The 23,598-nt window shown below is 40.8% G+C and overlaps 1 protein-coding gene across 9 annotated transcripts in view; it reads right to left on the reverse strand.

The window, feature by feature from the left end:
* LOC101281592 (cyclic AMP-dependent transcription factor ATF-7) overlaps positions 1-21,969 on the reverse strand; it is a 100,205-nt gene extending 78,236 nt beyond the window's left edge. For 4 of the 9 annotated variants that reach the window (XR_007470117.1, XR_007470116.1, XM_049694443.1 and 1 more), the window contains exon 1: positions 21,422-21,730. Coding sequence is in view for 1 of the 9 variants with exons in the window: in XM_049694440.1 (XP_049550397.1) it covers positions 1,120-1,126 (7 nt within the window). In the remaining 8 variants the exon portion in view is untranslated. The other 5 variants (XM_049694441.1, XM_004274240.4, XM_049694442.1 and 2 more) reach the window with 5 other exon arrangements.
* Positions 21,970-23,598: the final 1,629 nt, after the last annotated feature.

Genomic DNA, 23,598 nt, shown 5'->3' on the forward strand with positions numbered 1-23,598 from the left:
GCTGGAGGTAATTTTACATCCTAGTCCCAGAACCTGCTTTTCTAATAAAATCACTAAATGAGAATTTTATTTCAACAAGATCCTCTAACCTATTTTCAATCAGGAAGTAAACTACGAGGGATAGAGCAGATGTAACATAAGCAGGCAGGATTCCTTATTTTTACCTTAATTATGTTTTTTGAGGCTAAGTTTTCTCAGTTTTCTACCGATTTAGAGGAGGAAAAGGGTCTTGGCTGAGAAGTGGGGCAGCACTGGTAGAGAAAGTTGATTAAATAAATTCTGGAATGGTTTTCCTCAAACCACAGAATTCAAAATTTAACTTGGTTTTGCACAATCACATCACAATTTATGGCTTCCAAATTTTATTTCATTGCTAGGAAATAGAGACGAAAAATCAAGACTTTCTAAAAGCAGAAAAAAAGGCAAAAATAAGTTTTGGGGAAGAGAATTAAAATGTAACAGAACCAAGCATTTTCATGGCTCTTAAATATTCAAATCTGTCGGTCACTAACTAGGATTTCCTGCTTCCTTCCGATTTTGCTGCCTTTTGTTTTGCCATTTTCACTGAAGAGAGATCACAATGGGAGGAAGAAGGCCCTCTTTCTTAAATACCTACAATTATTCTTTTTTTTTTTGGCCCCAACCACGTGGCACGCGGGATCTTAGCTCCCCACCCAGATCGAACCCACGCCCCCTGCATTGGAAGCGTGGAGTCTTAACCACTGGACCACCAGGGAAGTCCCCCTACAATTATTCTTCAATCATTCCCTCAATCTCTTGCTCCTTTTCATTTCCATCATTCTTGCTTTTAACTTTAAAGTGATGTCTTTTTTAAAAATGAAATATTTAACAATAATGATCTGTCTCCCCACTTAAAAAGAATTTCCAGTTAACATCATTCTAAAAATTTCTTTCATTCCCAGTCTGCTGTATCAATTGCTACATATAAAGAATGCCATTGCTTATTTCTATTTGATACTTAAAACTAACCTCTGATAATGAGAGGTCAAACTGATGCCTCCTCAAAAACAAATAGCAACACATTTCTGTAGTATAAAGACTGAGACAAAAGGTGAAATCTTGAATAATGATACTGCCATTCACTAGAATTTAACTCACAGCCCATTTGTAACTGTACTGCTTGACAGGTAGATCACGTGTCCAGGCACGGCATTCAAGTCTGTCATCTGTTTCTCAATCTATTCTTCAGGATGAAACTCAAGCATTCTTTAGAACTAAGCAATAAATGACAGACAAGGGGATACACATATTTAGAGACATTTCCAAAAGAAAGTGAAACACTCTCAGTGGTGATCTTAGAACAGGAAAACAAAGATGCATAAAAAGGCTGTCCTATGGGCCAAGGAAAAGGCTCATGTGCTCAGAATGCATGAATGATAAAAATTGGTATTCATTTAAAAGAGAGAAAGTTATCTGAATGCTGGCAGAAAAGTGAAGAAAATCCAAGGTTTAGAGAATGATTTTAATAATTGGGGTAATTTCATAGAATCTTACTTTTTTTTTTTTTTTTTTTTGCGGTACGAGGGCTTCTCACTGTTGTGGCCTCTCCCGTTGCGGAGCACAGGCTCCGGACGCGCAAGCTCAGCAGCCATGGCTCACGGGCCCAGCCGCTCCGCGGTGTGTGGGATCTTCCTGGACCGGGGCACGAACCCGTGTCCCCTGCATCGGCAGGTGGACTCTCAACCACTGTGCCGACAGGGAAGCCCCATAGAATCTTTCTTAAATAGTTTTGTCAGAGCCAGAAGTATATCCTAAAATGGTCAATGTGCAAATAAGAAAACTGATTCTCTGATTCTGTGTGTATACATATGTATATCTATCTTTTTTTTTTTAATGGAATGAGGATGGAGTCTGCCACTGAGGTCTACAAAAAGTCAGTTCTCTGGACCTGGCGTAATATAATTATTTCTTTAGTAACCAACTGATGTTATTAAGATGGCCCAACGTAAGGTAAGGAATAAAAGCCATGTATCAATATAAACACATCCAACGGCCTGTTTGCAGGTTCCTAATAACAAAAAGCAGATATTGCTAAGTATAAAAAAATGAGAAGGGCATATACACCATAAATATCAAAGATTCATGAAAATCTAGAAGGGGTTCAAACTAGCTATCATTTATTCATTCAAAAGCATTACTAAAGAACTACTAAGTGCCAGGCAAAGCGGACACAAAAATAAAGACAATAGTCTTTTGCAAAAAAAGAATCTTTCTCTCAACTGTGTCAAAGAAAACCAGAGCTGGACAGTAGTTAAAGCAGTAAAAAATGGATTTTATTCAGGACTATTGCAATAGTGGCTAAGAGATCTCAGTATATAAACCAGGCTCAGTTTTGAATACACCATGGGCCAGTGGGAATTAACAGCCAAGGACCAGGGTGGAGTTCAGTGACTAGAAAATTACTAAGAGGAAACATAAGGGGTAAAGGGGATTCTGGTTAAACTAACCTAACAAGATTCTTGCTGATGACAGGCCAGGGTGATGAGACATCACCTGAGGGATGGTAGAGGATGAAGAACCTAATCAGATATGCGAGAGAACAGATACTGAGGGTGGGGGGCTCTTGCTAAACTGACTTAGCAGGGTTCTTGCTGAAATTCAGTTTTACAAGGAAGTACACAGATAAGCCTAAAAGAAGGTTCAGGAGCCTGACTAAAGTTTGGTCGGGAAAAGAATCCTTGTCATCTGGCATGAAAGATGCCAAGTAAGGGGTAAGAATGATGGCTTAATTTACAAGTTCAATTAGTCATAGGTTGATCAGTATACGTATTAGATCCCTTACTATTTCTCCTATTCTTTTTTTTTTTTTTTTGCGGTACGCGGGCCTCTCACTGTTGTGGCCTCTCCCATTGCGGAGCACAGGCTCCGGACGCGCAGGCTCAGCGGCCATGGCTCACGGGCCCAGCTGCTCCGCGGATCAGGGCACGAACCCGTGTCCCTTGCATCGGCAGGCGGACTCTCAACCACTGCGCCACCAGGGAAGCCCTTCTCCTATTCTTTATGGTCATTTATCAAATTATTTTACTAGCAATTCCAGAGTATATACGAGCACAAAAAAGATGGCTAAGTCTTGGTAAAAGATCTGACAAGGAAGACGTATGAAACTAGTAACTACAATTTACCTTTGGGATCAAAAAGTAAATTTAATCATTAAAAAAATTCATTAATTCAGGGACTTCCCTGTTGGTACAGTGGTTAAGAATCTGCCTTCCAATGCAGGGGAAGTGGGTTTGATCCCTGGTCAGGGAAAGAAGATCCCACATGCCGCGGGGCAACTAAGCCTGCGTACCGCAACTACTGTGCCCACACGCCTCAACTAGAGAGCCCATGTGCCACAAACTACAGAGCCCATGCACTCTGGAGCCCATACGCAACAACTACTGAGCCCGCGTGCCACAACCAGAGAGCCTGCACACCGCAATGAAGAGCCCGCAAGCCGCAACTAAGACCTGACGCAGCCAAAAATAAATATATTTTTTAAAATTCATTAATTCACTGAACACTTTATTCAGCGCCTACCGTATCTAGGCCCCAAAATTCAACAATGAATGAGACACACAAGATATCTGCCCTCATAGTGCTTACTTACAGTCTACAAAGAAGAGGCAAACACAAAGAAAGTAATAAACAAAATCATTTTAGATTAACAGCAGATAATTGCTAAGAAATGAAATCGTGATGTGTTAGTAACTAGAAGTGGACTACTTTAGCTTCATGAATAAAAAAGAAATGGCTGTATTATCTGTGACCAAAAGGGGAATGGGGAAGAATATAGAGATCCAGTTAAAAACTTCTGGAAGCCTTTCCTTTCATAACACGGTTGATGTTCAATAAATATTTACTGATTTAATCTGAAGTAGATATTCAAGTATACTTTGCTGAAATTTTACACTTATCTTTCCAAGTTTTGCAGAAAGCTGCTGGGTCCACAAGACAACCACTATGCAGGTATTTACGCATTTAAAGCTATATGTATTTAAGACATATTTAAATACATATTTATAACTACTTTGTGCCTAAGGTACTTTATGTGCCTGCACCCAACCAATTCTATGCTTTTCCTATCATACAAATAACACAAAAGAAGCTCTACAGTTTTTGGTTAGACTGTTAAAAATGGGGAGAGGGGAGGTATTTGTCAAGTTAATTGACACTTAACTGACCCTTGAAAACAAAACCTAGACCAGAGCTTTTACGGTATATTTTCAAGTATAAAAGAATGCTTGCTAATCAAGGATGCAGCAGAGAGGGCACCTTAATATGGGACTTGTGGGAGTACATATATGGACAATCTTTTTGGAAAGCAATCTGGCAATGTTTATATTAAGTGTCTTAAAAAGTTTTACACCCTTTGAACAAATCATTCTTCTTTCAGGATTTTATTCTGAGGCTAAAACCAGAAACATGGACCATTTATATATGAAAATGTTCATCATAGTCATATTTATAACAAAAAAGAAAAAGGAATTAAATGTTTAAAAAGAATGGATAAATATAAATTAAGATATTGTCTTACAATAGATATATTTAAGTTGTTAATAATAACCTTTCTGAAAGCTATTTAACAACATGAGAAAATGTTATACATTAAGTGGGGAAAAAAAGGAGGATACAAGGGGCTTCCCTGGTGGCGCAGTGGTTGAGAGTCCACCTGCCGATGCAGGGGACACAGGTTCATGCCCCGGTCCAGGAAGATCCCGCATGCGGTGGAGCGGCTGGGCCCGTGAGCCATGGCTGCTGAGCCTGCGCGTCCAGAGCCTGTGCTCCGCAATGGGAGAGGCCACAACAGTGAGAGGCCCGCGTACCACAAAAAAAAAGCAGGATACAAAATTGCATATGCACCATAATTCCAAATCTATAAAAAAGCAAACAAAATAATAAGCATAGAACAAGATGAGCGAATTAACGTCAAATGTTAATAATGGTTATCTCTGGATAATGGTATTCCAGATGATTTTATTTCCCTCTTTCTACCTTCAGTATTTTCCAAAGTCTCTACAATGATCACAGATTGCTTTTTTTTTTTTTTTTGCAGTACGCGGTACTCTCACTGTTGTGGCCTCTCCCGTTGCAGAGCACAGGCTCTGGACGCGCAGGCTCAGTGGCCATGGCTCATGGGCCCAGCCACTCTGTGGCATGTGGGATCTTCCCGGATCAGGGCACGAACCTGTGTCCCCTGCATCAGCAGGCGGACTCTCAACCACTGCGCCACCAGGGAAGCCCACAGATTGCTTTTAATAAATCAAAAACTTTATAATATAAATAATAAAAAGAATACTGATCTGCATGGCTTAAAAAAAAAACATGCCTGAGTTTAAAAAAAAAAAAAAGGCCCGTATCTGCTAGACTATTCCGTTTTTTTTTTAAGATTTTTTTTTTTTTATGTGGACCATTCTTAAAGTCTTCATTGAATTTGTTACAATATTGCTTTTGTTTTATGTTTTGGTCTTTTGGCTGCAAGGCATGTGGGATCTTAGCTCCCCAAGCAGGGATTGAACCTGTACCCCCTGCATTGGAAGGTGAAGTCTTAACCACTGGACCACCAGGGAAGTCCCTCTGCTAGACTACTCTAAAGCACTAAACAGTATAGTATTTAAAAATTATACAAAGTTGTTCACTCTCTACTACAAAGCAACAGAACCACAGAACCAACTGACAAAGTTCAAAATGAACTACCAAAAACATCTTTCTAAAAATGTAAACTAACAGCATCAAATAGAAATAGACATGGTGGAAACTTAGATCGATACACAGGGTAAATCAAGCATTTCAAGATAATTCCTTATTAGTTACCCTCAAGGACCCGTTTTCAGAATCCACAAATGCTGCCTAACAACAAGTAGTACTTATATTAAACACTTAGAAATTGCCCCAACTGTCCAACACAAAGGGAATAAAGAGAGTTGAAACCAAGCTTAGCAGGTACCGAATGCCTTTCAGTGAGCTACAAATACGCTAAAAAATTTAGACCAGCACCCAGAGCTCTACAGGCCCCATTCCCCTATGACATTAAAAAGAAAAAAATTATATACAAACAGTTCTCTTCCAAAACCATAACTTTGGATACCAACTTTCAGACTCTTAGATAATTTAGCTGCTGCTAAGCAAAGAGTACAAACACTGAAGCTCTTCACCATAGCAGCCTCAACATTTTATTCTCCATAAGATACTCTGTGCTCCTGTGACTTGCATTACATCTAGAACACTGACTTTAGGAAAAGATTCCAATAAACCTATGAACAGTGACACGATAATGAAGGTATGTTAACCGCAGAAAACAAAGAAGACTCATGTTTTACTAGGCAGTAGATTATTTAGGAATTGAAATTTCTGTTCATAAATTCTGGGTTCATTTTCCACTGTAGTATTTAGCATAACAACAGTTTAACACACTATTTCATTAGTAGGTAAACCAAATGCCCCAAAAGGATTACATAAAAAGCATAGGGCTTCCCTGGTGGCGCAGTGGTTGAGAGTCCGCCTGCCGATGCAGGGGACACGGGTTCGTGCCCCGGTCCGGGAAGATCCCACATGCCGCGGAGCGGCTGGGCCCGTGAGCCATGGCTGCTGAGCCTGCGCATCCGGAGCCTGTGCTCCGCAATGGGAGAGGCCACAACAGTGAGAGGTCCGTGTACCGGTAAAAAACAAAACAAAAACAAACAAACAAAAAAGCATATATAAGTCTATAACCTTTAACTAATTAGCCTTTTTTTTATTCATTTATTTTTAATGACTTATTAGAACAAATACCTATAGATATCATTATATATATGATATATAAATTAATTATACAATATATCATGTATTAATTATTAAAACATACTCTGGTAAATATTATATATTCAATATGAAACAGGAGGAAAGGGGGCAGGGCACAACCTTTAAAAGAATTACATAGCCCGAGGACACAACATAAACTGATTAGAACAAAATAGGTCCAAGATGGCGGACGAGTCTACTTCCACTAGACCTTGAGCCTCAGTATACGCTCATTGTAACACATCAGCAAGCTAAGCGACACACCCACAGGTGCCACGACAGTTCCAAGGATGACCATAAAGGTCAAAAAGTGGGCGGTGGCTCAATTCCTAGAAATCCCCACCCCTTCCCCAAAATAGCTGGAATACTCCTCCCACTCATCAGCGTATGAAATTACTCACCCCTATAAAACTAACAACCCCATACCCTGGTGCTGCCCTCGCCTTCTTTTTTATTTTTTTTTTTATTTTTTTTTATAGGTATACCTGGATTTAATTCTCACTTCTACCGCTTGGTAGCTGGATAGCCTTAGGCAAGTTTCATACCTCCCTGAAATTCACTTAATTCAGTCTGTAAAATGGCATAATAACTTATTATAGCATCCTTTTAGGAATTTTAAATCAGTTCTTGAAATAAAAGTACACAATATATAGACAAGTATGGATTCCTCAATAGATGTTTGACCTTTCATTTCTCCAGTATCCCACCCGCATCAAATAAAGAAAAATACTTTTTAAAATTTACGAATATTTCATTGTTGTAAAGTTAAAGCCATAAAAATAATCAAATGGCCTACTATCATACCGTTAGAAGAAAAAAAAAAAAAGGTGTTCATGAGAGTTCCATATTAGAATACAAGTTTTCCTTAGGCACCTGTTTATGTATGCTATTCTGCTCTTTACAATAAATAATTAAATTTAAAAGACTTAATTCCTCACTTTTAAGACCTTATTAGTTTACAAATTACATATTGACCTATGCTAAATTTTATACCGACCCATGCTAATGAATTCAGTACAGAAAACAAAAAACACTGCACTCAAGCAAACTACATATATATATATATATATATATAACTTATATGAGAATTGCTACTCCAGCTTTGTTTTGGTTTCCATTTGCATGAAATACCTTTTTCCATCCCCTTACTTTCAGTCTGTATGTGTCTCTAGGTCTGAAGTGGGTCTCTTGTAGACAGCAAATATATGGGTCTTGTTTTTGTATCCATTCAGCCAATCTGTGTCTTTTGGTGGGAGCATTTAGTCCATTTACATTTAAGGTAATTATCGATATGTGTGTTCCCATTCCCATTTTCTTAATTGTTTGGGGTTTGTTATTGTAGGTCTTTTCCTTCTTTTGTGTTTCTTGCCTAGAGAAGTTCCTTTAGCAGTTGTTGTAGAGCTGGTTTGGTGGTGCTGAACTCTCTCAGCTTTTGCTTGTCTGTAAAGGTTTTAATTTCTCCATCAAATCTGAATGAGATCCTTGCTGGGTAGAGTAATCTTGGTTGCAGGTTTTTCTCCTTCAACACTTTCAATATGTCCTGCCACTCCCTTCTGGCTTGCAGAGTTTCTGCTGAAAGATCAGCTGTTAACCTTATGGGGATTCCCTTGTGTGTTATTTGTTGTTTTTCCCTTGCTGCTTTTAATATGTTTTCTTTGTATTTAATTTTTGACAGTTTGATTAATATGTGTCTTGGCGTATTTCTCCTTGGATTTATCCTGTATGGGACTCTCTGTGCTTCCTGGACTTGATTAACTATTTCCTTTCCCATATTAGGGAAGTTTTCAACTATAATCTCTTCAAATATTTTCTCAGTCCCTTTCTTTTTCTCTTCTTCTTCTGGAACCCCTATAATTCGAATGTTGGTGCGTTTAATGTTGTCCCAGAGGTCTCTGAGACTGTCCTCAGTTCTTTTCATTCTTTTTTCTTTATTCTGCTCTGCAGTAGTTATTTCCACTATTTTATCTTCCAGGTCACTTATCCGTTCTTCTGCCTCAGTTATTCTGCTATTGATCCCATCTAGAGTACTTTTAATTTCATTTATTGTGTTGTTCATCGTTGCTTGTTTCATCTTTAGTGCTTCTAGGTCCTTGTTCACTGATTCTTGCATTTTGTCCATTCTATTGTCCATTCTATCTCCAAGATTTCGGATCAACCTTACTATCATTATTCTGAATTCTTTTTCCGGTAGACTGCCTATTTCCTCTTCATTTGTTAGGTCTGGTGGGTTTTTATCTTGCTCCTTCATCTGCTGTGTGTTTTTCTGTCTTTTCATTTTGCTTATCTTACTGTGTTTGTGGTCTCCTTTTTTGCAGGCTGAAGGTTCGTAGTTCCTGTTGTTTTTTGTGTCTGTCCCCAGTGGCTAAGGTTGGTTCAGTGGGTTGTGTCGGCTTCCTGGTGGAGGGTACTAGTGCCTGTGTTCTGGTGGATGAGGCTGGATCTTGTCTTTCTGGTGGGCAGGTCCACGTCTGGTGGTGTGTTTTGGGGTGTCTGTAGACTTATTATGATTTTGGGCAGCCTCTCTGCTAATGGGTGGGGTTGTGTTCCTGTCTTGCTAGTTGTTTGGCATAGGATGTCCAGCACTGTAGCTTGCTGGTCGTTGAGTGAAGCTGGGTGCTGGCGTTGAGATGGAGATCTCTCGGAGATTTTTGCTGTTTGATATTATGTGCAGCTGGGAGGCCTCTTGTGGACCAGTGTCCTGAAGTTGGCTCTCCCACCTCAGAGGCACAGCACTGACTCCTGGCTGCAGCACCAAGAGCCTTTCATCCACAGGGCTCCTTAATTTGGGATGATTCGTTGACTCTTCAGGTATTCCACAGATGCAGGGTATATCAAGTTGATTGTGGAGCTTTAATCCGCTGCTTCTGAGGCTGCTGGGAGAGATTTCCCTTTCTCTTCTTTGTTCTCACAGCTCCCAGGGGCTCAGCTTTGGATTTGGCCCCGCCTGTGCGTGTAGGTCGCCGGAGGGCGTCTGTTCTTTGCTCAGACAGGACGGGGTTAAAGGAGCCGCTGATTCGGAGGCTCTGGCTCACTCAGGCCGGGGGGGTAGGGAGGGGCACGGAGTGTGGGGCGGGCCTGCAGCGGCAGAGGCCGGCGTGACGCCGCAGCCTGAGGCGCGCCGCGCGCCCTCCCGGGCGAGCCGTCCCTGGATCCCGGGACCCCGGCAGTGGCGGGCTGCACAGGCTCCCCGGAAGGGCGCGTGGCCAGTGACCTGCGTTCGCACACAGGCCTCCTGGTGGCGGCAGCAGCGGCCCTAGCGTCCCATGTCCGTCCCTGGGCTCCGCACCCTCAGCCGCGGCCCGCGCCCGTCCCCGGAGCCCTCCCAAGCAGCGCCCTCAATCCCCTCTCCTCGTGCACCAGGAAACAAAGAGGGACGCAAAAGTCTCTTGCCTCTTCGGCAGGTCCAGACTTTTCCCCGGACTCTCTCCCGGCTAGCCGCGGCGCACCAACGCCCTGCAGGCTGTGTTCACGCCGCCAACCGCAGTCCTCTCCCGGCGCTCCGACAAAAGCCGGAGCCTCAGCTCCCAGTCCCGCCCGCCCCGGCGGGCGAGCAGAAAGGCCTCTCGGCTGGTGAGTTCCGGTCGGCCCGATCCTCTGCGCTGGAATCTGTCCGCTTTGCCCTCCGCACCCCTGTTGCTGTGCTCTCCTCCGCGGCTCCCAAGCTCCCCCACTCCGCCTCCCGAAGTCTCCACCCGCGAAGGGGCTTCCTAGTGTGTGGACACTTTTCCTCCTTCACAGCTCTCTCCCGCTATTGCAGGACCCGTCCCTATCCTTTTGTCTCTGTTTAGTTTTTTCTTTTGCCCTAACCAGGTACGTGGGGGGTTCCTTGCCTTTTGGGAGGTCTGAGGTCTTCTGCCAGCGTTCAGTAGGTGCTCCGTAGGAGTTGTTCCACGCGTAGATGTATTTCTGGTGTATCTGTGGGGAGGAAGGTGATCTCCGCGTCTTACTCTTCCGCCATCTTCCCGGAAGTCCTAATTAGCCTTTTGTAAAGCACTTTGCTAACAGATTGGAAAACTGAGGTAGAGAGTGTAGAAAAAAATGCAAAAGATGAGTCAAGAGGTTGAGGTTGGACTGAACCCTGGTTACCTGTTCTCACACACCCCAAAGAAGATATAAAAATGGACACTGTATCTTTTTATAACACCTGAAAGTTGTATGACAACTTGCATATTGTATGACTACTCCTAAGTGAATCATGTATTTCCAAGTTTACACACAATAGGTGTTTCTTATATGTTTATTATATAAACGAATGTCCAGAAATATGAACTTGAGGGACTATAATTTCTTGGAGCATTATTTTTGTCTAGGAAAATTAAATAATGTTGATAGTTTGAACATTAAGTATATTTTATTATAATTGGGCTTCCTTGGTGGTGCAGTGGTTAAGAATCCACCTGCCTGCAGGGGACGTGGGTTTGAGCCCTGGTCCGGGAAGATCCCACATGCCACGGAGCAACTAAGCCCATGCGCTACAACTACTGAGCCTCCACTCTAGAGCCTGTGAGCCACAACTACTGAAGCCCGCGCGCCTGGAGCCCGTGCTGCGCAACAAGAGAAGCCACCGCAATGAGAAGCCTGCTCACCGCAACTAGAGAAAGCCCGCTCACAGCAACGGAGACCCAACACAGCCAAAAAATAAAAATAAGTAAATTTTTTTTTTTTTTTAAACATCTTTATTGGAGCATAATTGCTTTACAATGGTATGTTAGTTTCAGCTTCACAACAAAATGAATCAGTTATATATATACATATGTTCCCATATCTCTTCCTGCTTGCGTCACCCTCCCTCCCACCCTCCCTATCCCATCCCTCCAGGCGGTCACAAAGCACCGAGCTGATCTCCCTGTGCTATGCGGCTGCTTCCCACTAGCTATCTACCTTACGTTTGGTAGTGTATACATGTCCATGCCTCTTTATTGCTTTGTCACCGTTTACCCTTCCCCCTCCCCATAGCCTCAAGTCCATTCTCTAGTAAGTCTGTGTCTTTATTCCTGTTTCACCCCTAGGTTTTTCATGACATTTTTTTTTTCTTAAATTCCATATATATGTGTTAGCATACGGTATTTGTCTCTCTCTTTCTGACTTACTTCACTCTGTATGACAGACTCTAGGTCTATCCACCTCATTACAAATAGCTCAATTTCATCTCTTTTTATGGCTGAGTAATATTCCATTGTATATATGTGCCACATCTTCTTTATCCATTCATCCGATGATGGACACTTAGGTTGTTTCCATCTCTGGGCTATTGTAAATAGAGCTGCAATGAACATTTTGGTACATGACTCTTTTTGAATTATGGTTTTCTCAGGGTATATGCCCAGTAGTGGGATTGCTGGGTCATATGATAGTTCTATTTGTAGCTTTTTAAGGAACCTCCATACTGTTCTCCACAGTGGCTGTATCAATTTACATTCCCACCAACAGTGTAAGAGGGTTCCCTTTTCTCCACACCCTCTCCAGCATTTATTGTTTCTAGATTTTTTGATGATGGCCATTCTGACTGGTGTGAGATGATATCTCATTGTAGTTTTGATTTGCATTTCTCTAATGATTAGTGATGTTGAGCATTCTTTCATGTGTTTGTTGGCACTCTGTATATCTTCTTTGGAGAAATGTCTATTTAGGTCTTCTGCCCATTTTTGGATTGGGTTGTTTGTTCTTTTGTTATTAAGCTGCATGAGCTGCTTATAAATTTTGGAGATTAATCCTTTGTCAGTTGCTTCATTTGCAAATATTTTCTCCCATTCTGAGGGTTGTCTTTTGGTCTTCTTTATGGTTTCCTTTGCTGCGCAAAAGCTTTTAAGTTTCATTAGGTCCCATTTGTTTAAAAAATAAGTAAATTTTTTTAAAGTATATTTTATTATAATAATTTTTAAACTCATAATCCAGTTATAGTATACATCAAGGATTGGTAAACTGCAGCCCATGGGCCAAATCTAGCCTGCCACTTGTTTTTATATGGCCCACAAGCTAAGAATGTTTTTTACATTTTTAAATGGTTGAAAAAAATCAAAGGAAGAAAATTTTGTGACATGTGAAAACTATATGAAATTCAAATTTTAGTGTTCATAAATAAAGTTTTACGGGAACACAGCCATGCTTATTCTTTGCATGTTGTCTCTGGCTAGCTACTTCTGTGCTACAATGCTGGAGCTGTAGTTTCAACAAGAGACCTCATGCCTGCAAAGCACATATTTACCATCTAGCCTTAGTTTGCCAACTCCTGGTATTTATAACTATTATTAATTAAAATACAAGGTTAAGATATCCCAATTATGACAAATGTCAGAGTGATTGTTAATTAAGGACTTTTATTATGTGACTATTCAAGTACTAATTTTTCATCTGACTTCTCGAAATTTAGAAATTAGGTTTTCTTTTTTTTTTAGAAATTAGGTTTTCTTAAAACATGATTGATTAATCTACCTCTATAGTTCTCAATCTTTAGCATATTCATCTAGGCTCCATGTAAAAATACAGATTCACAGGCCTCCTGGATTCTCTTGGCTTTGGGGCCCAAGAATCTACACTTTAAAAAACATCCTTGGTAATTCTGATGCAAATGGTCAGTAACCTACCCTTTGAGATGCACTAAATGGTTGGATATTCCTCCCGTATGGTAAACAACTGTATTTTTCAAGTTTGGTACCATAAGACATCAGTTCTCAAAGTGGGCTCCAGGGATCCCTACAGATCCTTGAGACCCTTTCAGAGGGTTCATGGGTGTTCAAATCATACAAGGGTAAAAGATCTATTTAAGGGGCAACATAGGCCAATTCATTTTTATGTAACAGAGTATTAAAAGTTCACAGATGTGGTAGCAGATTCTACACAATAGCTAACCTTTAAGAAACTATCACTTTTCAGATTTTGACGTAGTATCAAAGAAGAAAGATTATCTACAATTATCTGAAAAGAATCTTTCCTTTTCCTATTACATATCTGTGTAAGCACAGGTTTTCTTCGTATACTTCAACCAAAACAACATATTGTAACAGACTGAATGCAGAAGCAGATATGAGAATACAGCTGTTTTTTATTAGCCAGACATTTGATGTTCTTCCCCCAATTTTTTTTAAAACTATAGATAGTTATTTATGTTGTTATTTTTTTTGTGTGTATGTTATTTTAAAATAAGCAAATAAATATTTTTAAATTTTCTCCATTTTAATTTCTAATATACTAAATATTAATAGATATAACCATGATAAGCAAAAGCTCTTTGGAGTTCTCAATAATTTTTAAGAGTATAGAGGGGTGGGTACTGAGACTAAAAGCAGTTTGAGACCCACAGTTTGAGAAATAAACAGTAGAGTGCCCTGAATTGATCAAAGGGAAAGTTAAAATTAATTTCTGGATTTCAGGCTCAGGCATGCAGGGACAGGTTTCAAAGAACGGAACCGGCTTAAATAGACCAAATAGTTTTGCAGCAAATGACTGAAAACAGATGGGAGTGAGAATTAGGCTGAATCATAAGTTAGGCAACACATGGCCAAAGCTTAGAACCTATATGGAAACAGCTTCATACAGGCAACTACTAGACTAGAACTTTCTCTCCAGGCTTTTGGAGGATTCAAGGAACGATTCTGAGCTATCCTCAGAAAGGCTAATAAAGCAAAAACAAAGAAGCAACAACTTGCTAAAGTGATATCAGGAAGCTGAGTTAGAAATAACTAGAGAACATTATACCTATCTGTGTTTGGCCTCAACATGATTTTAGAAGTAAAAAAATTCCTGGAAACTGGTAGGCTGTGAAAAATCTAGTGTTGTGTTTTGGTTTTTTGTGTACTCATTTTCAGATGAAGTGAAACAGCAAAGCAATAGCAATCAACCCCAAAACACTGATCTTTAAGGATAAATTTTAAACCTTCATGGACTTAATTTAAATAGGCTGCAAACAACAACAAACCTGATAGACTCTAACATTAAACCCCAGTATGAGTTTGGTCCCAGATAGGAAATAGCTACAATATCCCACAATGATAATCATGGGGATGCTTAGAAATTCTCAAGAAAAAAATCTATTTTCTAAGACTGTCCACATACTGGCAACACAGCGACCTATCTGGGGTATTCCAATGTTCACTGACTTTCAAAAGTCCCTAGCATAGATATGTAAAATATTAGCAAACTAATGCTTGACCAAAACTTAAAAAAAAAAAAAAATTTAAATGGTGCTACAAAAGACATGTTAGTACCAGAAATATCAGAAAAACCATGTTAAATAAAAATAGGATGGTGTTACTCAAGTTTGATAGCTTAAACATTACTGGCCAGAAACTTGGTGCCAACACAAATCATTTACAGCAATCGTATGTTATATTCAATTAGTCATCCTGTTTTTATAATAAAGTCAGGCATATTCCTATTTCAAAAAGAATGGTTATGCTCTATTTTTTACTTTTCTACTACATGGTAAATTTTAAGCCCCAAATAAAATGTGGCCAATTTAGAACATAAATCTCCTCTGTCCGCTATGTCAGAAAGAAGCACTATATCAGATAAGAAGATATTAGTAAGTAATTCTACACAAAGAAAACAAGTTGGGTTTTGTGAGAAGGTGAGGAGATGGCAGAACAAAACTATTCCCATGAAGGCCCCAGCCACAAGCTCACAAAGTAACTTTTCAAGCTAAATCTTGGCACTTGTTAGACTTTTCACAAATTGATATTTATTAAGGATAAATGCAGTATTGAATTAGAGAAACTTTTTTCACAGTCAGGTTTCAAATAGATGAGAACATTCAGGATTAAACTCACCAAAAGATGACAAGAAGCTAACAAAGTCATGAGTTTGTAATGAGTTCTGTTCTCCTTCATGACACTACTGTTGTAGCTCACCTTTGGTTTAGTTGGGAATCTTTCCTAGATGTCTGCTTACAAAGTTTTAAAAACTAGGTAGTAAATTTGTCTTTTCATAAAACCTTTCCTGGGCTTCCCTGGTGGCACAGTGGTTAAGAATCCGCCTGCCAACGCAGGGGACATGGGTTTGAGCCCTGGTCCGGGAAGATCCCACATGCCGCAGAGCAACTAAGCCCATGCGCCACAACTACCGAGCCTGCACTCTAGAGCCCGCGAGCCACGACTACTGAGCCTGTGTGCCACAACTACTGAAGCTCACATGCCTAGAGCCCGGGCTCTGCAACAAGAGAAGCCACCGCAATGAGAAGCCCGCGCACCGCAATAAAGAGTAGCCCCCACTCGCCACAACTAGGGAAAGCCTGCACGCAGCAACGAAGACCCAACACAGCCAAAAATAAATAAATTTATATATTAAAAAAAACCTTTCCTGAATTTTACCATTCATCCTTCCTCTCCAAGGAAGCCATGCAGTATATGTTTACTTTCAAAACTGAACTGAATTTTGCTTCACTGTATACAGGCAGTGAGAAAATTATTCAGATTTCTTTTTTTTTTTTAACATTTCTCAACAAAAGGACAAACAAGAGAAGGAAAGGAAACAAAATACTATGACTTAACAGAAAGAAAAAAACCAACCACATTCTTTCAACACAGTGTCCACCAGGGAAATTCTGAAGAGAAAATGTCATGATAAAATATTTTAAGACATAAAATGACCCCAATGCAAAATGTTTGTTGTTGTTCATTTGTTTTGTGTTTAGCTCAAAGGAATTATTATTTCTTGTCATTTATGTTCCTTACTTTTTGTTTGTCCATCCCCACTGGGTCAGTAGAACCATTTCAATTTCTTTACATTCTATTTTTCTTCCTGATTTTTCAATAGTAAGTTCCTTGATCTGAGCCTCTACTTACGAATGTTTAGATTGGAAAGGACCTTGAGGGGTCATCAAGTCCATCCTTCTGCTTTCCAGGAGAATTCATAACTACAATCTCAGATGGATGAGAATGTGTCAAAAGAAAATGTACAAACATTTCCATTCACAATTTGCAATTTTCTAAAAATGAAAGTAAAAATTAAAACCTCAAAAGAGGAAGGTGCTTTAAAACTGCATTTATCAGCTAAAATTGCTCAAACATAATTCAACTATCAGGCTAAAATTAACACACAGGAAGGTTGTTGGCTGCCAACATAAAATCTTTATTTAGTCCCTAGAGATGTCTTCTGATGTTTTATTTTATTTGTAAGCACCATTTTACCTTAAGCACATAGCATGACAAACTTAGATGACCACACCAATAAATTATAAATAGCAATGATATATATATATATCACCAGGAAAGCCCTGGGCAATAGTTTAATTCTTTGATATGTAACTTAAAATGTTCAGGGAATGATGTTTCTTCCTAAAGGAGTTTCCAAAACAGAATTTCATCTGATGACAAAAAACATACAACTATGAGCAAACACTGTTAAATCATTCTAGAATTTTTTTTTTTTTTTTTTAAAGAAAACAGGACCAGGGCTTCCCTGGTGGTGCAGTGGTTGAGAGTCCGCCTGCCGATGCAGGGGACACGGGTTCGTGCCCCGGTCCGGGAAGATCCCACATGCCGCGGAGCGGCTAGGCCCGTGAGCCATGGCCGCTGAGCCTGCGCGTCCGGAGCCTGTGGTCCGCAACGGGAGAGGCCACAGCAGTGAGAGGCCTGCGTACCGCAAAAAACAAAAAGAAAGAAAGCAGGACCAGAGGTCTTGGAAGTGGGGAAAAAATAATACTTAGAAAAAACAGGGGCCAGGGAAGGTAGAGTCCAGACACTATATTTTGATGAAATATTGTTTCCCAGGAAGATTATAAAATAAATTATTAAATAAATGGCTTATGAACCACTGGCAAGTAATGCAGTGATCTATAAACACTAGCATAAGAAAGCTAAATAGTAACTCATGTCTAACTTCACTTTCTTCATATGAAATATAGGTTAGGTAATAAAACAGTAGGTGGATTCATAACTGAATTTTACCCAAAAGGTTCATTAATGGATTAATATCAACTTAGTGATAGTGTTCTGATATTACATAGCATTGTTCCACCCTTATATATTTTTACCAGTGACCTAAAACAAAAACACAGGTGTCACGTTTATCAAATTTAACTAACAACAGAAAGATATGAGGAATGGTTAAGAGGCTAAAAATAACAAGCAGATGTAAACTGGTATATAGAGAATGGATAAACAACAAGGTCCTACTGTATAGCACAGGGAAATATATTCAATATCCTGTGATAAGGGACTTCCCTGGTGGTCCAGTGGTTAAGACTCCATGCTCCCAAAGCAGGGGGACTGGGTTCGATCCCTGGTCAGGGAACTAGATCCTACATGCCGCAACTAAAGATCCTGCATGCCGCAATGAAGATCCCGCATGCCACAACTAAGACCCAGTGCAGCCAAGTAAATAAATATATTTTTAAAAATCCTGTGATAAACCATAATGGAAAAGGATATGAAAAAGAATGTACATATATGTATAACTGAGTTACTTTGCTGTACAGCAGTAATTAACACATTGTAATTCAACTATACTTCAATAAAAAATAAATTTAAAATAAAAGGCTAAATAACATTATCAAGCTAAAACAATAAACCAAAACTAACAAGATGACAATTACAGGGATAAACACAAATTCCTCAATTAAAATTTAAAAATTAATTATATAAATTAATGTGATCTTAGGCTTTAAGAACAGAGGTATTGAGTGCAGTGATAAAAGAGGCCCTACTCTCCCCTGTACTTTGTATTGATCAGATTATATCTGAAATGTTATATTCAGATCTAGATAAGAAACCCTAAAAACTCAGGCAACTAAGTTGATAAGGAGACTGAACTTTATTAAAAATGTCACTTAAAGAATGGTTGAAAGAACGTGGGGTATTTACCCCAGTAAGAGAAGCCTTAACAGAACATAACTGTCATCAAATATTTGAAGGGTTACCATGCTGACAAGAATTAGCTTTATTTATTGTAGCTTCAGATGGCAGGAGTAAAGAGTTTCACAATGTAAAGAATGTTCTAAAAAGCAGAGCTCCTATAACGGAACAGGGTATCTATGAAGTAGGGACCTCTTCCTTACAGCATTCAGAAGTTAAAAGACCACCCACCAGACATTCCAAAATGATGCATTTTCACACTTCATGAATATATCAATACTTGATCCTAAAATAAGCCTATTAGGGGAAGGCAATATTCAAAATGAGAAGCTTAAAAATTGTTTTATTTGACATGTTTCTAGAGACGGAAGACTTTTTTCATGAACTCTAAAAGAGAAATAATGCTTTTTCTTTTTAACTGAATGCTGCGTTTGTTTTTCTCAGAGAAACAACATATGCACCTTAACTTTAGTACCTTTATCAAGGGATAAGAAGCAACTGTATGCCAGCCTGCCAACTAGTTTCAAGAAGAGAGCTGTTTTTATTAGACATTTACATGGCAATGCTATTTGCTCCACCTAAAACTTCCTTCCAAAAAGGCTCCTCCTCATCAGACGTGGAGAGGAGGCTGCTGTAACACTGACTCCTTCCTACTGCAGCCTAGAAAAACTCACTCTTGACATGTACAAAACAATAACTTGTGAGAACTTCAGAGCAGCTGTGTTCAGGCAGAGCCAGGGACTTAAAGCAGCAGCTTGAGAGTAGGATGAAAAAACAAATTTCATTTTGGGTTGGAAGCAGGGAGAGGAAAGATAAAGGAGATATACAATAACGGTCTCTATTAACATTTAAAAGCCATGGTAAACAAAAATGCTTAAAAGTTACAACACTGAAACTATCACAGGATGTAACCTTTGATCCACAAGTTTAAAATGAGCAGTGTTCATCATTCTCTAGCTTTCTGCTAGGTGTTAACACTGAGATAGTGCCCAAGTCAAAGCCATCACAAATTCTAGGATGGAAGAATAAAACAAGGAACTTTGCTCTCTCACTGGATATTTTTTTGTGCTGCTGCCAGGCAAACTGTGAAAATGTCTGAATATCCAATAACAATGCTCTCAGTGTGAAATACTGGAACCCAATTAAGTAATTAATGCTAAAAGGTCAGTAATTAATTGGTCTCAATGTGCTGCAGGGGTAACCTCCTGGCTAGGAGGACAAATGGCTGCTGAATACCAAAGGTTAATACAAAGTAACATACTCTGGTTTCTCCTCATGTAACACCTTTCCCGGTATATTTCAGATGTTATTTTGCTTCCAAAAGTAAGAGGAGAAGAAAAGGAATGTAAAAGACAAATCTATGCAATAGCAAAGAAGTCATTAATTAATTGGCTGTATTAGCTCATTATTAAATAATACAGAACTATCAAACAAAGGGCAAAGACTTGTCCCTTTTTTGTACAGAATTAAGAACTGGTAAGACTACTTAGTATAGCTGCCAAACTTTTCTTTAGCTTCCTTTCTCACAGACGTGTTACATTTCGCAATAGTCTCCACTTACCTTAGAGTATCCTCCATGTTTAAGTACAAATTGTGTTTGATTTCCCCAACCCTTGCCCCCAAGATATCAATATTATGACTTATCTTTAGCTTCTGAATCGGAACACAAAGGAAGAAACTGAAAATTTTTCACTTTCCTGAAATACGTGCCCATTTTATTTACACCATTTAAAAAAACATAAGCTAACTAAAACTAACTGCAACCATTCATTTAGCAACTCTTCAAGAATACGAGTGGGTAAGAAACACATTTAACAAAACAAACCAGTTTAGTACATTTTTCTGTGCTTATAATACCTATAAAGACCTATGTCTCTGCAAGAATTATTTATACTACTGAAAAGTTTTTAAAAGTAGGAATCAAGTGAGCTTGTGGAGAAAACTCTGCACACCCCTACAAACCTACACTTACTATGACACAACCTCAAAGATACTAAAACACCCTCTGATAAGTAGAAAACAAACTTTTAAAGTTAGGAAACCAGCAACGCGGGAATATGGGGAGGAGGTGCCCTGGGTAGTAAACACCCCAGTCACAGAACATAACAAGCAATTCAGAGTAACGTATAACTCCCGATGGAGCTCCAACTTGGCCGCTTAAGTCCCAAGCCCCCATCCCTGAGTTGAGGAAGAGATGAAGTGCAGAACAGGAAGAGAGGGAGAAAGGAAATCTGAGAAGTGATGAAAGTGTTCTATTTTTCTCCTTCTCTACCCCTATCCCAACTTTCTTGCAGGCTGGTCACCAGACTGGGTGCCATATCCACCAAAAGCCCTAAATCCATTTCCCAGGCTTTTTCTGACACCTAGGCTAAACACCTGTACATATGAGCCGTCTCCTAACCAAACACCTCCCCTTACCCTTCTGGATTCCCCCATACCCTTCCCAAAGTGATACCTCTTGGCCACTAGCCCACCTCTATGAAGTCTTCCTAAACTCGTTCACTTAATTTTCTCCATATCCATACTTTCTCTCTGATATCATGTCCCTGGTCCTCTTTTTTATAATTCAATCGAAATGCCATGCTCTCACTTCCACTTACTCCTCCCTATCTTCCCAGCAAAACCAAATACCATGTTTTCACCTCCTCATCCCCACCTCCTGCCTGTTACCCCTGACTCTTCCAATGCCAAGTCTCTAACCCCACTCTTTGAAGAAGCTCTGGGTCTTCAACCAGTTTAGTACCCCTACCCTTTCTCCATTCCACCCCATTACAGGATCCACTAGACTTCCATTCCCTCAGGATTCAACTCCCCTCTCCTTGCCACGCCCTGTGCCCCCCGGGGCTACTTACCCCCAAGTTCTCCCCACACTTCAGGCCTCTGGCCCCGCCTTCCCCCCAAAGGAAGGAGGCGGGAGGAAGGAGAGAAGAGGGGCGGCACTCCGCAAGGTAAAGATGACCTCCCATTAGTGCTCGTCGCCGCCAATCGTAACTTCCTTCTCTCTTATTGGTCGGCGTTGGTCCATGCCCCACCCTCTTCCTCAGACAGGGCCCAGCCACCGCCTCAGCGCCCCCGTCCAACACACACTGGGAGGGGAGACCCCGGCCTGGGACACTGGGACTGGCCAGAGTTGATGGGGAGACTCCCGTCAGATCATGGACTAGTTAATATTATCTGGACTCACCCGCTGGTAGCTCCGTCGCCTCCCGCCCGCCCGCGCTCGGTCCCACAATCTGTCTCCAGCTCCTTCTTTCCCCCCTAAGCGGAGCAGATACTTTTCTCTCGTCCGGCCAGGCGCGCTCACTTCTCGCGAGATATGGAGAGGAGTTGGAGGAAGGGCGAGATCCGCAGGGCCTGAGTCGGAAAGGGGCCGAGGGGCGGGGCTCCGGAAAAAGAAGGGGCTGGACTTTCGGTGGGCAGGGCTAAGGAGGGAGGCTGTAAGAGTTCCTAATCGCTGGTCGCACGTGTTCGGCTGCGGAGTTTAAGGGGAAAAAAAAAATAGGAGGAAAGGGACTCCTTACAGGTGCCTGTAGTAATGGAGATCCAAACGGTTCTCATACTAGAGAATTAGATTATCCCAAAGTAGCGCACTTTAAAAACGAGACAAGGTTGTACCTCAGTAAAACTTTTTTTAAAAAGAGCGGGGTGGGGGGCTTCCCTGGTGGCGCAGTGGTTGAGAGTCCGCCTGCCGATGCAGGGGACACGGCTTCATGCCCCGGTCCGGGAAGATCCCACATGCCGCGGAGCGGCTGAGCCCGTGAGCCATGGCCGCTGAGCCTGCGCGTCCGGAGCCTGTGCTCTGCGACGGGAGAGGCCACAACAGTGAGAGGCCCGCGTACCGCAAAAAAAAAAAAAAAAAAGAGCGGGGGAATTCCAGTGGTTAGGACTCCGCGCTTCTGCTGCAGGGGCACGGGTTGGATCCCTGGTCCCAGAACTAAGATCCCGCAAGACGAGCGGCTCCGCCAAAAAACTTTTTTTTAAATTAAAAAAGTGGGGGGAAAACCGAGACAGCTACATAAGATGATTCAGTGTTCCAAACAGTCGAATAGTTGCATTTTCTTCTTTGCTCTTACAGTAGCATCACTGGCCGTAATCTCTGCTGTGTGTCTGTATATGGGGATGGGGTGTGGTAAAAGTTCAACCGCAGGAACTGGCGACTTTTTAAAAAATGTGTAGGTTGTTTCTATTGTCCTCCAGAGTTATCACTTCCTTAATGGCAAAGTAGTTTGAAATACCCTTAGCCCTAGAACTGAAGTGCATGTATTGGGAAAAGTGAGCTCCCAACTCTATCATTTTCTTTGAGTATCTTTACAGTGAGGCCAGCAATCCCATTTACTCAGAGTTGTAATGATCAAATGAAATAATATGTGTGAAACTTCTTTGGAATTAAAAGGCACTATATTTATTACTCAGTAAGTATTTTAACAAATACTTTGGACATACTACATGCAAAGAACTGTTCTAGGCATGGGGAGAAGAGTAGACAGACCAGGTCCCTGCTCTGGTAGAATTTATGTTTTAGTGGGAAGGGGGAGACAGTTAATAAACACAAATATTATATATTTCAGTTAGTGAAGAGTGCTGCAGGGTAATGAGACGGAAAGTGACCAAGAGTAGGAAAGCAACTTTACTCCTGGTGTTGAGAGGCCCCTTTGAAGGAATAACGTTTGAACTGTGAGAAGGAGACAGCCTTGGGAAGATTTTCGGTGAAACATCAAATGCAAAGACTGTATTTAAAATTTTCTCATATGGTTACGAAGGTGGTAAATTTTATGTTATGTGTTTTCTTTGTTTGTTTGTTTTTTCTTGCGGTACGCGGGCCTCTCACTGTTGTGGCCTCTCGCGTTGCCGAGCACAGGTTCCAGACGCGCAGGCTCAGCGGCCATGGCTCACGGGCCTAGCCGCTCTGCGGCATGCGGGATCCTCCCGGACCGGGGCACGAACCCGTGTCCCCTGCATCGGCAGGCGGACTCTCAACCACTGTGCCACCAGGGAAGCCTTGTTATGTGGTTTTTTTATCACAACTAAA

The sequence above is a fragment of the Orcinus orca genome, chromosome 11, assembly GCF_937001465.1.
Source record: "Orcinus orca chromosome 11, mOrcOrc1.1, whole genome shotgun sequence".
NCBI classification, from domain to species: Eukaryota; Metazoa; Chordata; class Mammalia; order Artiodactyla; family Delphinidae; genus Orcinus; species Orcinus orca.